The sequence below is a fragment of the Sapajus apella genome, unplaced genomic scaffold, assembly GCF_009761245.1.
Source record: "Sapajus apella isolate SASKATOON/1434 unplaced genomic scaffold, GSC_monkey_1.0 scaffold130, whole genome shotgun sequence".
NCBI lineage: Eukaryota > Metazoa > Chordata > Mammalia > Primates > Cebidae > Sapajus > Sapajus apella.
Window position 1 is genome coordinate 972,974 of NW_022437070.1, and position 15,549 is coordinate 988,522.

The following is a 15,549-nucleotide window of genomic DNA, read 5'->3' on the forward strand; positions in this document are numbered from 1 at the left end:
AGGCACATACCACCACACCAAGCTAATTTTTGTATTTTTAGTAGATACAGGGTTTTACCATGTCGGTCTCTATCTCCTGACCTCATGATCTGCCCGCCTTGGCCTCCTCAAGTGCTAGGATTATAGGCCACCACGCCTGGCCTCAATGTGAATTATTATTACTATCAGTCCACAGATCACCCCTTCGTTGCTATGCTCTCCTCCCTTGCTACACATTCTAGTCTCAATTTGGGCCCTCTTAGTTACGGCCGTCCCCAAGATTCCATCTCAGAACCACTCATCTTTTCACTCTGTATAGCTTCATAAACCTTCTCAGTGCCTGTTTCAGTTTCTATCAAAATCTGCTCTTATTTTTCAAATCACCGTTTCTGGTGCAGATTTCTTCCTGATCTACCTGAGTATTCTCTACTGCACTGCCCACCCGCCATTTCCTCTCAGATATTCATAGGCCCTACATGTCCGCCTTTGTGTGTGCTATCTCTGGAGTCCACCAGTCACCCAACCAGTCACTCAAGTCAGAAGTCCGGTCTTTATATCCTTGCTCTCTCCATGAGAGTAGTCCATAGTGAGGTGGCTGAGAACATAGGAGTCAGACGCCTGGGTCCTGGCTGTAACATTAACTACTGGCGCCTTGGATGGGCCAGTACTTTTCTTCCTTTTACTAAGTTTTCCTATCTGTAAAGCAGGGATGATAGTGGGTCCTCGATCTCAGATATGTTATGAGGACTCAATCAGATAATACAATTGCAGCTTTGAGAACAGTGCCTAGCACCTTCAGTGTCAGCTGCTCTGGTTATTCCTGGCTTTCCTTAAGCTCCCATACACAAACCTCCCAATTCTACCATCTAAATCACCTCTCACCTTAATTATTAAAAACTGTCTTCTACTAAGTGGTCTTCTGCCCTGTATTTTGTGCCAACCACAGTTTATATAGTAATTACTGATCTACACATAAAGCCCAATGCTGACCATGTCACCCTTCCTGTCATTTGAAAGGATAGGAATTCAGACAATCTGCACCACCCTAAGGATTGAGTAAAAGCTTACAGTGGGGCTTCTTAGGAGGCCCCCCTGCCTTGGACCTCACCTGCAACCTGTCCCTACCCACCATTTTGGGTCTCACACTCTAAAAACACCAAACTGCTTGTTATCTTCCACTTCAACCACACTGCTGGGTGCCTTTGTGACACTGGTATGTTCCCTGCCTAAAACACAGGCCCTTACCTCGAAAAACCCTACTTATTCTTTAAGACTTAGCTCAGATCAGGACTCCTGGAAATCTTTCATGTCTCGCTACCACAACCTGAGTCAGGTAGCCTACTCTGGTTTCTGGGAGAGAAAAAAAAAAAAGGTGACCAGGAGGGAAGGAAAAAAAAAAAAAAAAAAATAAAATAAAAAAACAACTCGAGAGCACCCAGTAGGTACTCTCAGATGCTTGTTGAATGTACACTAATATGCTCTTAGATGGGTGCAGTAGCTCACACCTGTGGTGTCAAATTCACACTGTTCTTTGATTGGCCTCCAGTGTTGGATTCTTACAACCAGATGAAGTAGTAATGTAGTCCCAGCTACTAGGCAGGCTGAGGCAGGATGATCACTTGAACTCGGGAGGCAGATGTTATAGAGAGCTGAGATAGTGTCACTGCACTCCAGCCTAGGTGACAGAGTAAGACTCCATCTCAAAATAAAATAAATGAAATAAATAAAATGTCACTGAGGCATGGGAATGTAGAGAGAGAAGCCCATATTTTCACCTTGAAGAGGAGCCTGGTCAGAGAAAGCTACATTGGAGTTGAGCACTACCCATTATAGTATTAATCAAACAGCATTATCATCGGCCGGGCGCAGTGCCTCATACCAATAATCCCAGCACTTCGGGAGGCCGAGGCGGGCGGATCATTTGAGGTCAGGAGTTCAAGACCAGCCCAGCCAATATGATGAAACCCCATCTCTATTAGAAATACAAAAATTAGGGCCGGGCGCGGTGGTTCAAGCCTGTAATCCCAGCACTTTGGGAGGCCGAGGCGGGTGGATCACGAGCTCAAGAGATCGAGACCATCCTGGTCAACATGGTGAAACCCCATCTCTACTAAAAATACAAAAAATTAGCTGGGCATGGTGGCACGTGCCTGTAATCCCAGCTACTCAGGAGGCTGAGGCAGGAGAATTGCCTGAACCCAGGAGGCGGAGGTTGCGGTGAGCCGAGATCGCGCCATTGCACTCCAGCCTGGGTAACAAGAGCGAAACTCCGTCTCAAAAAAAAAAAAAAAAAAAAAAAAAAAGAAATACAAAAATTAGCCGGGTGTGCTGGTGCATGCCTGTAATCCCAGCTACTTGGGAGGCTGAGGCAGGAGAATCACTTTAACCCTGGAAGCAGAGGTTGCAGTAAGCTGAGCTCGTGCCACTGCACTCCAGCCTAGGTGTCACAGCAAGACTCTGTCTCGAAGAAAATAAAAATAAAAATAAAAATAAAAAAATAAACAAACAGCATTATGTCAGATCATTATTCCTAATTACTGGATACTTGTTAGGTTCAAGCACTATGTGAAGGAGTCTGCATACATTCTCCATGATCCAGTGTTTTCCAAAGTAATGTCAGTAGAGCATTTAAATCATAATCTCCTGAAACACCTTTTTTTTTTTTTTTTTTTTTTGGAGGGGTGGAGTCTCACTCTGTTGCCCAGGCTGGAGTGCAGTGGTGCTATCTCAAATCACTGCAATCTCCGCTTCCCAGGTTTAAGTGATTCTCGTGCCTCAGCCTCCTGACTAGCTGGGATTACAGGCACACACCAACATGCCTGCCTAGTTGTCATATATTTTAGTAGAGACAGGGTTTCCGCATGTTGGCCAGGCTAGTCTCAAACTCCAGACCTCAGATGAGATCTGTCTGCCTCAGCCTCCCCAAAGTATTAGGATTACAGGCGTGAGCCACTATGCCCGGCCCTAAAACATCTTTTAAATGTACATACACCTGAACTTTTCTCAGACCTAAATGAGAATTACTGGGGGTGAAAGCTATGGCATCACAAAGCCTCCAGACCACTCTGGATTTTCAGTTAGGTCATTTTTAGGCACAAATTGGAAAACCACTTCTCGACTCCTCTGTGACGGGCCTCCATTTTGGATTCTCATAACCAGATGAAGTAGTAATGTAATCTCAGCTACTAGGGAGGCTGAGGCAGGAGGATCACTTGAACCTGGGAGGCAGAGGTTGCAGTGAGCTGAGATCGCATTACTACACTCTAGCCTGGGCAACAGAGTTAAAACTCCATCTCAAAATAGAAAAATAAAATAAATAAAATGGAAGAGGACACTATATGAGACAGAGAAATCAAGCACCACCAAGGCAGATATTATTACCTTGGTTTTACAGATAGGCAAGCTAAAGGAAGTGATGTGAGTCTCCACTGCTCCTCCAGCTAGATGTGGTGGAGCTGGAATTTAAACCCAGCAATAGCACCTTCAATCTCCAGAGGCAATGTTCTTTAACGTTAGCCCTCCTTTCACAGCCCTTAAGGCACAAGCAGGAACTCACAAAATCTGCAAGTCTTCATGCTGCAAATGGGAGCCAGAGGAGGAGAGTAATGAGCTGACAACAGCGCACCTGTTCGTGATCCAGCATGGTCAGTCCTTTCACTCCTGCCAGGATGAGATTCTTGGCAATTTCAGCCCCGAGTCCTTTCATGCCGACAAGAAGCACCCGGGAGGCCCGCAGCCTGTAAGACAAACATTAACCTGATGATACACAACAGTGAGCTTGCCAAATTACAGAAGAACAAAACAATACAGAAATCATTTTGGTTTGCACTAACTGCAATGAGGCATCACACCATGAATTTAGTTAAGAGACAGGCTCCAATCCATAATGCACAGAACAACTCATTCAACAAATATTAATTGAGCACCTACTATGCCGGGCATCCTTCTATGGTGTGGAAATAAGGCAGTCAATCAGACATAGTCCCTGCCCTCATGAAGGAGTAGGAGACATATAAAACAGACACATAATATGTGAAAAAGTGATGAAAATCAAGTTTGACAAGGATCAAGGATGATGGAGGACATTATTTGAGACAGGAAAATCATATAAGCCTTTCTGAAGAGGTGCCATCAAAATGAAATAAAGGACAAACACACACATATTTGGAAGCTGAACATTCCTGATAGACAAAACAGCAAATATAAAAGCCCTGAAGCAGGAGTGCTTGGCACGTTATAGGGACAGTAATGACAGAGAGGCTGAAAAGCTGGAACCAGGGGCCACATCATGAAGGCTCTTACGTGCAATAGAAGGATTCTGGATTTTCTTTTAAGGATGATGGAAAGCCATGGAAGTGAGAACATGTCACAGTTAAGGTGAGGGAGGATGATGGTAGCTCATATGAGCATGACAGCTAAAGAGGTGCTGAGAAGAGGCACTAGTTAAGTATAACACACAAGCAAAATACATGTTGGCACAAAAAAAGGATGTACACAAGAATTTATCTTTTTTTTTTTTTTCCCGAGACAGACTCTTGCTCTGTTGCCCAGGCCAGAGTGCAGTGGCATGATCTCACTCAGCTCACTGCAACTTCCACCTCCCAGGTTCAAGCACCTCTCCCGTCTCAGCCTTCTGAATAGCTGGGATTATAGGTGCCTGTCACCAAGCCTGGCTAATTTTTGTATTTTTGGTAGTGATGGGATTTTACCATGTTGGCCAGGCTGGTCTCTAACTCCTGACCTCAAGTGATCCACCCGCCTCAGCCTCCCAAAGTGCTGGGATTACAGGCAAGAGATGCCGCTACCGGCCTTGATTTTCTTTTTATATCTGTAAAGTGACAGAGATGAGGCTGAAAAAAGGCAATCAGAGATCAGGCCATGCCAAGACTTGTCTGAGGCCAATAGGAAGCAGAATAGGTCCACTGTATCTTACCTGAAATCTCTTGAACCAGAAGTATTTCAGAATCACAATTTTTCAGATTTCAAAAAGGAAATATAGATTTTATGTCGTACATTATGAAACAACCCATCAAAATCTTGGGCAGCATCATGTAACCAAACTCATTAATAATTCATCAACAAATATACATACTGAAAAGGATTTGGTAATAAGAATAGCCTCACATAAATTACATAAATTCAGGTTCTGCTAGCCAATAAGTTTGCTACTAATTATAAATTAAGTAAAATTTAATCACAACATTCCACCCTCGAAAAATGTACTGTTTCTTTCTCTCAATGCCTAGCTAAGCCTTTCCCCCTTCAAAACCCAACTCCCATGCCATTTCCTCAATAAAGACTTTTTTATCACGGCTGAGTCGACATCAGCAAGCACTCCCCCTCCCTGAACTCCTCCAGCAACAGCTACATATAAAAAGTCCCAGACAATAAATCTCCTCTCCATGACCTACATTCCTACTTAGCTCTACAGACACTGCAGTTTTTTTAAATTCATTACTCAGTCAGGTCTGGTGACTCACACCTGTCCTGTAACTCCAGCACTTTAGGAGGCTCAGGCGGGTGGATCACCTGCAGTCAGGAGTTCGAGACCAGCCTGTCCAACATGGTGAAACCTGGTCTCTACCAAAAATACAAAAAAAATTATGGCCAGGTGTGGTGGCTCATGTCTGTAATCCCAGCACTTTGGGAGATCAAGGTAGGCAGATCACTTGAGTCCAGGAGTTCAAGACCAACCTGGCCAACATGGCAAAACCACATCTCTACTAAAAACACAAAAATAAGCCAGTAGTGGTGGCAGGCTCCTGTAATCCCAGTTACCTGGGAGACTGTGGAAGGAGAATCACTTGAACCTGGGAGGTGGAGGTTGCAGTGAGCCGAGATCATGCCAGCTGGAGGACAGAGCGAGATTCCAACTCAAAAAAAAAAAAAAAAAAAAATTAGCTGGTAGTGTTTGGTGGCAGGGACCTATAATCCCAGCCACTTGGGAGGCTGAGGCAGGAGAACTGCTTGAACCCAAGAGGCAGAGGTTTCAGTGAGCCAAGACTGTGCCACTATACTCCATCCTGGGCAAGACTCCATTTCAAAAATAAAATAAAAGTCATTACTCAAGTGTCATCAACACTGAATATCACGTTTATGCTTTGTTTTGTTTTACTGAAACAAGGTCTCATTCTATGAACACAGACTGAAGTGCAGGGCTCACTGTAGGCTCAGCCTCCCAGGTTCAAGCAATCCTCCCACCTCAGCCTACTGAGTCCTGGGACTACAGGTGCACACCACTGCACCTGGCTAATTTATGGGTTTTTTTTGTAGACACAGGGTCTCACTATGTTACTCAGGCTGATCTCCAACTCCTGGGCTCAAGCAATCCTCCTGCCTCTACCTCACCCAACGTGCTGGGACTACAAATCCCCGGCAGACAGATCAACTGAGCTCAGGAGCTCAAGACCAGCCTGGCCAACATGGTGAAACCCCATCGCTACTAAAATTACAAAAATTAGCTGGGCATGGTAACAGGAACTTGTAATATCAGCTACTTTGGAAGCTGAGGCAGGAAAATCGCTTGAACCTGGGAAGCGGAGGTTCCAGTGAGTTGAGACCGCATCAAACTCTGTCTCAAAATATATATACACCCAAGTGGGCACAAAAATAATACACATTCACAGCACCATCATCCATCTACTTCCCTTGACTTCCACATCCACCAATCTAGTCTGAGAGACCATCATTTCTCTCCTACAAAACTACAGCAGGCTCGACACAGTGGGTCACACCTGTGATCCCAGCAATTTGGGAGGGCGAGGCCTGAGGATCACTTGACACCACAAATCCGAAACCAGCCTGGGCAACAAAGTAAGACTCCGTCTGTACAAAAAAAAATTTTTTTAATTAGCTGGGTGTGGTGGCGCAAACCTGTAGTCCCAGCTACTCTGGGAGGGGTGGGGGAGTTTGGTGGTAAGATCACCTGAGCTCAGGAGGCCAAGGCTGTGATCAAGCCACTGCACTTCAACCTGGGGAACAAACTGAGACCCTGTCATAAAAAAAAAAACCTATATCAGCCTTAAACCTGCTCCTTCTTCTTCCATTCTCACCCCCTACAATCCACCATCTCCCTTTTCAGGAAGGTCTGTTAAAATGTCAAACCAGATTGGGCTGGGGGAGGTGGCTCACACCTGTAATCCCAGTACTTTGTGAGGCTGAGGAGGGCAGATCACGAGGTCAGGAGTTCAAGACCAGCCTGGCCAAGATGGTGAAACCCCGTCTTTAAAAAAAAAAAAAAAAAGAAAGAAAGAAAATACAATATCACTGCTATGTATATACCCACCCCCCAAAAAATAATCAGGCTGGGTGTGGAGGTTCACGCCTGTAATCGAAACACTTTGAGAGGCCAAGGAGGGCCAATTACCTGAGGTCAGGAGTTCGAGACCAGCCTGGCCAACAGAGCAAACCCCAGCTCTTCTAAAAATACAAAAATTAGCTAGGCATAGTGGCAGGTGTCTATAATCCCAACTACTCAGGAGGTTAAGGCAAGAGAATTGCTTGAACCTGAGAGGCGGAGGTTGTACTGAGCTGAGATCCTGCCACTGCCCTCCAGCCTGGGTGACAGAAGGAGACTGTCTACAGGGGAAAAAAACAACAACAACAAAGCAAACCATGTGTCTAACAACACATAGATAAAGACACTACGGTACAAAGGCTGCGCATGGCGGTTCACGCCTATACTCCCAGCACTTTGCAGGGAGGCAGGAGGATTACTTGAGCCTGGGAGTTGGAGAGGAGCCTGGGCAGCATGGTGAAACCCCACCTCTACTAAAAAATGAGTTGGGCTTGTGGCATGTGTTGTAGTCACCGCTAGGTGGGAGGATCACCTGAGCCCAAGACATCAAGGCTGAAGTGAGCTGGCGGTGACTGCATCACTGCATTCCAGTCTGGACAACAGAATGAGACCCTGTCTACAAAAAAAAAAAAAAGAAAAAAAAAGAGAAATTAGATTCTGTCATTTGCAACAACATGGAGGGACCTGGCAGAGGTTATTATGGTAAGCAAAAGGCAGTGAAAGACAAACTTTGCAGGTTCTCACTTATTTGTGGGAGCTAAACAAATTACAACATTGAGGCCGGGCGTGGTGGCTCATGCCTGTAATCCCAGCACTTTGGGAGGCCAAGGAAGGTGGATCGCGAGGTCAAGAGGTCGAGATCATCCTGGCCAACATGGTGAAACCCCGTCTCTACCAAAAATACAAAAATTAGCCAGGCGTTTGGCACGCATCTGTAGTCCCAGCTACTCGGGAGGCTGAGGTGGAAGAATCGCTTCAACCCAGGTGGTGGAAGTTGCAGTGAGCCCAAGACTGCACCACTGGGCTTCAGTCTGGTGACAGAGCAAGACTCCATCTCAAAAAAAAAAAAAAAAATTTACAACATTGAACTCATGCAGATAGTAGACTGATGGTTACCAGAGGCCAGGAGGGGTAGTAGGGGGTGGAGGGGAAGGAGGGGTGGTTAATGGATTCAAAAATATAATGAAATACGGCCAGGCACGGTGGCTCATGCCTGTAATCCCAGCACTTTGGGAGGCCAAGGTGGGCAGATCACCTGAGGTCAGGAGTTCAAGACCACCCTGGCCAACATGGTGAAACCCCGTCTTTATATACATATATATATATACATATACATATATATACACACATATATATATACATACACATATATATATACACACACATATATACACACACACACACACACACATTAAATACAATGAATAAGATCTGGTATTTGATAGTACAACACGGTGACTACAGTCAACAATTTGTTGTACATTCCAAAATAACTAAAAGAAGCTGGGTGATGGGGGTAGGGCACAAAAAAAAAAAAAAAAAAAAAAAGAAGACATATGTGGTGACTCACACCTGTAATCCCAGCACTTTGGGAGGCGGAGGCAGGTGGATCACGAGGTCAAGAGATCGAGACCATCCTAAACATGGTGAAACCCCATCTCCACTAAAAACAAAAAAATTAGCTGGATGTGGAAGCATGTGCCTGTAGTCCCAGCTACTGGGGAGGCTGAGGCAGGAGAATCGCTTGAACCCAGGTGGCAGACGTTATAGTGAGCTGAGATCACTTGAACCAAGGAAGCAGAGATTACAATGAAGTGAGATTGCACCACAGCCTGGTGACAGAGTCAGACTCCATCTTAAAAACCAAAAACTACGAATATAATTGCATTGTTTGTAACACAAAGAAAAAGTGCTTGAGGTGACGGATACCCCATTTACCCTGATGTGATTATTACCCATTGTATGCCTGTATCCCCAAAATATATCCACTTACTATGCACCCACACAAAAAAATTTTTTTAATTTCTTTTTTTTTTTTTTGAGACGGAGTTTCACTCTTGTTACCCAGGCTGGAATGCAATGGCGCGATCTCGGCTCACCGCAACCTCCGCCACCTGGGTTCAGGCAATTCTCCTGCCTCAGCCTCCTCAGTAGCTGGGATTACAGGCACGCACCACCATGCCCGGCTAATTTTTTGTATTTTTAGTAGAGACGGGGTTTCACCATGTTGACCAGGATGGTCTCGATCTCTTGACCTCGTGATCCACCCGCCTCGGCCTCCCAAAGTGCTGGGATTACAGGCTTGAGCCACCGCGCCCGGCCCTTAAATTTTTTTAATTTCTAAAAGACTCAGCTGAAAATGGACACAAAACACTTTAATAAACTCTCTAAGACTCTCTGAGATTGTCTAAAAATACAAAGTACAAATTACAGATAACCTCTTCCCTCCCTCCCACAACCCTCAACGAATGCTTTTCATGTTCTCCACCAAATTCAGTACAGCTCCACTCCCTCAGAATAAACTCCCACTTCCCACAAATTTCATGCCCTGACCTTGACTTGTCCCTTAGGTCATCTCCCACTCAGAGGCCCCCATCCATTCTTTACTGCTGCTCAGAGAAACCATCCCTATCCCTCTGAAAGTTCCCTAACTACATTCTAGTTTTAACATCACCAACTTTGTCCCACTTTAAACAACACTGCCTAACAATCATGCCTGGGCCTCTGGGAATTTGCACTTGCTGTTCTCTTTGCTGGGAAAGTTCTCCCAGATGACCACAGGGCTCTTTCCTTTCATCCAAGTCTTAGGCTCAATGTTACCTCTTCAGAGCCCTTCCCTGGCCAACCTATCAAAAGAGCCCTCCCGGCCGGGTGCGGTGACTCACGCCTGTAATCCCAGCACTTTGGGAGGACGAGGTCAAGAAATCGAGACCATCCTGGTCAACATGGTGAAACCCCGTCTCTACTAAAAAGACAAAAAAAATTAGCTGGGCGTGGTGGCGCGTGCCTGTAATCCCAGCTCCTCAGGAAGCTGAGGCACAATTGCCTGAACCTGGGGGGCGGAGGTTGCGGTGAGCCGAGATCGCGCCATTGCACTCCAGCCTGGGTAACAAGAGTGAAACTCCCGTCTCAAAAAAAAAAAAAAAAAAAAAAAAAAAAAAAAAGAGCCCTCCCACTTCACCATCCTTTAGTGGCTGATCAATATATATACATATAAACACGATTGTGGATTTTTTTTTTTTGGAAACAGGGCCTCACTGTGTCGCCGGGTAGGGGTGTAGTGGTGATCTCACAGCTCACTGCAACCTCCGCCTCCCCAGGGCTCAGGTGATACTCCCACCTCAGCTTCTCAACTAGCTAGGACCACACACTGATGCCACCATGTCTGGCTAATTTTTGTATTTTTGTAGAGATTGGGTTTTTCGAAACGTTACCATGGCTGGTCTCAAACTCCTGGGCTCAAGAGATTCCCTTCCCCTCCCTTCGACTCAGATTCCCAGTGCTAGGATTACAGGCCTGAGGCACTGGGTCCCCGCTAACTAAAAATATGGATCAGTGCATGGTGGCTCATGCTTGTAATCCCAGCATTTTGGGAGGCCGAGTGTGGAGTTGGGGAAGGGCTCTCCTGAGGCGGAGGATAGCTTGAGCCTGGGAATTCAAGACCAGTCTGCAACATGGCAAAACTCTACAAAAAATATATATACACACAAAAAGTAGTTGGATGATGTGGTGGGGCCCGCCTGTAGTCCCACCTACTGGTGAGGCTGAAGGGAGATCACTTGAGCCCTGGAGGTGGAGGCCACAGTGAGTTGTGATCGTGCCACTGTACTCCAGCCTGGGCAACAGAGAGAGAAAAAAAAAGCCGGGAGCAGTGGCTCACGTCTGTAATCCCAGCACTTTGGGAGGCCGAGGCAGGCAAATCATTTGAGGTCAGGACAAGACCAGCCTGGCCAACATGACAAAAACCCGTCTCTAGGAAAAATACAAAAATTACCGGGCGTGGTGGTGCGAGCCTGTAATCCCAGCTACTCAGGACACTGAGGTGAAAGGGTGTTTTGAGGCCAGAGGCTGCAGCGAGCCAAGATCACCCGACTGCTCCCCAGCCTGGGCGACAGGGCAAGACTGTCTCAAAAACAAAACAGTTGTCCAGGCGCAGTGGCTCACGCCTGTGATCCCAGCACTTCGGGAGGACGAGGCGGGTGGATCACCTGACGTCAGGAGTTCGAGACCAGCCTGGTTAACATGGCGAAACCCCGTGTCTACTAAAAATACAAAAATTAGTCGGGCGTGGTGGTGGGCCCCATAATCCCAGCTACTCAGGAGGCTGAGGCCTAAGAATCGCTTGAACCTGGAAGGCGGAGGTTGCAGTGAGCCGGTATCACCGCACAGAACTCCAGTCTGGGCGACAGAGCGAAACTTCCTCTCAAAAACAAAAACAAAAAAACACGCATACCCAAGCGACTCCACAATGTCCAAAAGTCTTCTGTCTTACGAAGGCACAGCCCCGTAACAGACAGAGCAACATTTTCGGGTGCCGCCGTCCTCCTCCAGACTCTCCGAACCTCTCAAGATTCCCATTTTGGCCGGGCGCGGTGGCTCAAGCCTGTAATCCCAGCACTTTGGGAGGCCGAGGCGGGTGGATCACGAGGTCAAGAGATCGAGACCATCCTGGTCAACATGGTGAAACCCCGTCTCTACTAAAAATACAAAAAATTAGCTGGGCATGGTGACGCGTGCCTGTAGTCCCAGCTACTCAGGAGGCTGAGGCAGGAGAATTGCCTGAACCCAGGAGGCGGAGGTTGCGGTGAGCCGAGATCGCGCCATTGCACTCCAGCCTGGGTAACAAGAGCGAAACTCCGTCTCCAAAAAAAAAAAAAAAGATTCCCATTTTGAGATAACTTGCTCCAAAATTCCTCAAAAGCCGCATTAAGACTGGCCCGCCCCTAAGCACCCACAACAATGTAAGCTCCCTTCTGTCGTGTTAGCCAGTCCAGCCTCCCCCGAGTCCAGCACAGAACAGGGTCCCCCAACTCACCCTTTCCACGTTATCCCCTGTAGTCCCCTACCCGCGACCCAAACCCCACAATCACCGCTTTCAGGCCTCGGATTTCCTGAGTTTGAATCCTCCCGCTCCCTCAGGACTCCCCAACGCCCCCTTCAGAGGCCTCCCACCTTCGGAACTGACCTCCCGACATCCTGAGACCTCCCCACTTCCTAGAGCTTCCAGAAACATCCCCAATCAACTCCTCCAGTCCTCTCAGGAGCGAGACGATCCCGCTGCACATAATTCCCGCCTCCTCCCTTCAAATCACACCTTCCCGCTCCCTCCGGGCCCCAAACGCCTCAGACTAGACGCCCTCTCCAGACCCTCTGCGCCTCAGGCCGCGCTGGCCCTGACCGTTTCTGGGCCTCAAGGCCCCACAGGCGGATCTGTCGGTCATACTGCGCCGCCTCTTCCTCGCTAATTCCGCCGCCAACCTCCTCCTTCTCCACCATGGCGCCGGCTCTTCCAGCCTCAGCCCTCGACCCGCTCACACCAACCGCCCACCGGCTCTGCGCGCGCAACCGCCGCCGGCAGCACGCCCAGAGTGCTTCTGCGCATGCGCAGATCCCCCACGCCTGCGCAGTGCCTCTACCATGGAGGCTGGAACCAGAAGTACCTCACGAGACTCACGGGCGGTCCGGCTACTGTAAGTCACGTGACACAGGCTTCAGCCAATCCTGGCCCCAAAAGTGGCGCGGCTTAAGGCCCCTAGGGCGATACCCACGTGGTCACTTATGAGGCTCTTAAATTCTGCAAATATTTAAGGAGTGCACACTGAGATACCTGCAGTAGGGTTATTGTAAAATAGAGTATTGAGAGGCTGGGCGCAATGGCTCGCGCCTGTAATCCCAGCACTTTGGGAGGCCGAGGTGGGCGGATCACGAGGTCAAGAAATCGAGACCATCCTGGCCAACATGGTGAAACCCCATCTCTATTAAAAATACAAAAATTAGCTGGGCGTGGTGGTGGGTGCCTGTAATTCCAGCTACTCAGGAGGCTGAGGCAGGAGAATTGCTTGAACCCGGGAGGCAGAGGTTGCAGTGAGCCGAGATCGGGCCACTGCACTCCAGCCTGGGCGACAGAGTGAGACTGTCTCAAAAAAAAAAACAAAACAAAACAAAACAAAAACAAAAACAAAAACAAAAAAAACTCATGCCTATAATCCCAGCCCTTTGGGAGGCTGAGGCGGGCAGATCACCTAAGGTCAGTAGTTCGAGACCAGCCTGATTAACATGGTGAAACCGTGTCTCTACTAAAAATACAAAAAATTAGCTGGGCATGGTGGCGCGTGCCTGTAGTCCCAGCTACTCGGAGGCTAAGGCAGGAGCATTGCTTGAACCCAGGAGGCGGAGGTTGCGGTGAGCCGAGATCGCGCCATTGCACTCCAGCCTGGGTAATAAGAGCGAAACTCCGTTTCAAAAAAAAGGAAAAAAAAAAAAAAAACCACAAAAATTCGCTGGACATGGTGGCACATGCCTGTAATCCCAGCTACCCAGGAGGCTGAGGCAGGATAATCACTGGAACCTGGGAGGCAGAAGTTGCAGTGAGCCAAGATCGCACCACTGCACTCCAGCCTGGGTGACAAAGTGAGACTCAGTCTAAAAAATAAAAAATAAATTTCTGACTCCAAAGCCCTGGCATTTTGGTGTGCCACTTCCTAATATCAGAGGTAAATACCAGTTACAAGATCAAATAACCTCTTCGTGCAGCAAAAGACATTTAGAATTCACAGAATGACCCAGCCACAGAGGGCTGTGTCAAGTACATTTTAGATAAGCCTCTGAAAATCAATGGTGCTGTTTAGTTCCCTTATATTATTAAAGGGAAATGTACATGGATTATAGAAAGAAAAATAGAGGCTGGGAACAGTGGCTCACATCTGTAATCCCAGCACGTTGGGAGGCCAAGACAGGCGGATCACCTGAGGTCACGAGTTCCAGACCAGACTGACCAACATGGAGAAACCCCATCTCTACTAAAAATACAAAATTAGCCGGGCGCGGTGGCTCACGCCTGTAATCCCAGCACTTTGGGAGGCCGAGGCGGGTGGATCACGAGGTCAAGAGATCGAGACCATCCTGGTCAACACGGTGAAACCCCGTCTCTACTAAAACTACAAAAAATGAGCTGGGCATGGTGGCGCATGCCTGTAATCCCAGCTACTCAGAAGGCTGAGGCAGGAGAATTGCCTGAACTCAGGAGGCGGAGGTTGCAGTGAGCCGAGATTGCGCCATTGCACTCCAGCCTGGGCAACAAGAGTGAAACTCTGTCTCAAAGAAAAAAGAAAAGACTTATAATCCTGAAGGTCTATGGCATATAATAATTTGTAATTGGTTAGGGAGTGACCCAGATTCTTACCTGTGCCTATGCAGCAATGCCTGTAAAATGATCACTTTGGGCCGGGCACGGTGGCTCAAGCCTGTAATCCCAGCACTTTGGGAGGCCGAGGCGGGTGGATCACGAGGTCAAGAGATCGAGACCATCCTGGTCAACATGGTGAAACCCCGTCTCTACTAAATATACAAAAAATTAGCTGGGCATGGTGGTGCGTGCCTGTAATCGCAGCTACTCAGGAGGCTGAGGCAGGGGAATTGCCTGAACCCAGGAGGCGGAGGTTGCGGTGAGCCGAGATCGTGCCATTGCACTCCAGCCTGGGTAACAAGAGTGAAACTCCGTCTCAAAAAAAAAAAAAAAAAAAAAAAAAAATCACTTTGTGAAAAAGAGCTCTGAAAATTGAGCTAATTGCTGCATAAATTATTTTCTCCTGTACTTGTAGACTCATTAAAGGTCTAGAAGTGTCTCCCTTTCCTCTTCTCCGAAAGTTTATAATTTAATATAAACTTTTTCTAGTTCATGGGAAAAAAATAACTGTAATGGTATAGCCTCATATCTGGAAATATACATCTTTTTTATTTATTTTATTTTATTATTTTTTTTTCCTAGAGACGGGATTTCTCCATGTTGGTCAGGCTGGACTCAAACTCCCGACCTCAGGTGATCTGCCCTCCTTGGCCTCCCAAAGTGCTGGGATTACAGGCGTGAGCCACCACGCCAGGCCTATACATCTTAAAAAAAAAAAAAAAATTATTGAGGTGAAATTCACATAATATAAAATTAGGCAGCATTTTGAAGTGCACAATTCAGTGGCCTTTAGTACTTTTACCATGTTGTGCAACCACCACCTCTATCTAGTTCCAAAACATTTTCTTTTTTTTTTTTTTTTTTTTTT

The 15,549-nt window shown here is 47.1% G+C and overlaps 1 protein-coding gene across 1 annotated transcript; it reads right to left on the bottom strand.

The window, feature by feature from the left end:
* Positions 1 to 3,535: 3,535 nt before the first annotated feature.
* LOC116539544 (SUMO-activating enzyme subunit 1-like) lies at positions 3,536 to 12,873 on the bottom strand. Its single transcript, XM_032262527.1, has 2 exons — positions 12,675 to 12,873; positions 3,536 to 3,716 (listed from the first exon to the last, which is right to left on the bottom strand). Exons 1-2 carry the CDS (start codon positions 12,770 to 12,772, stop codon positions 3,551 to 3,553), a joined length of 264 nt encoding a protein of 87 aa, XP_032118418.1. The 5' UTR covers positions 12,773 to 12,873; the 3' UTR covers positions 3,536 to 3,550.
* Positions 12,874 to 15,549: the final 2,676 nt, after the last annotated feature.

Coding starts and splice junctions, on each gene's coding strand:
- LOC116539544 (XM_032262527.1), bottom strand. CDS start 12,772: ATGGTGGAGAAGGAGGAGGTTGGCGGCGGAATTAGCGAGGAAGAGGCG. Junction 3,717..12,674: donor GGCCTTGAGGCCCAGAAACG/GTCAGGGCCAGC, acceptor TTTGTCTTACAG/GCTGCGGGCCTCCCGGGTGC.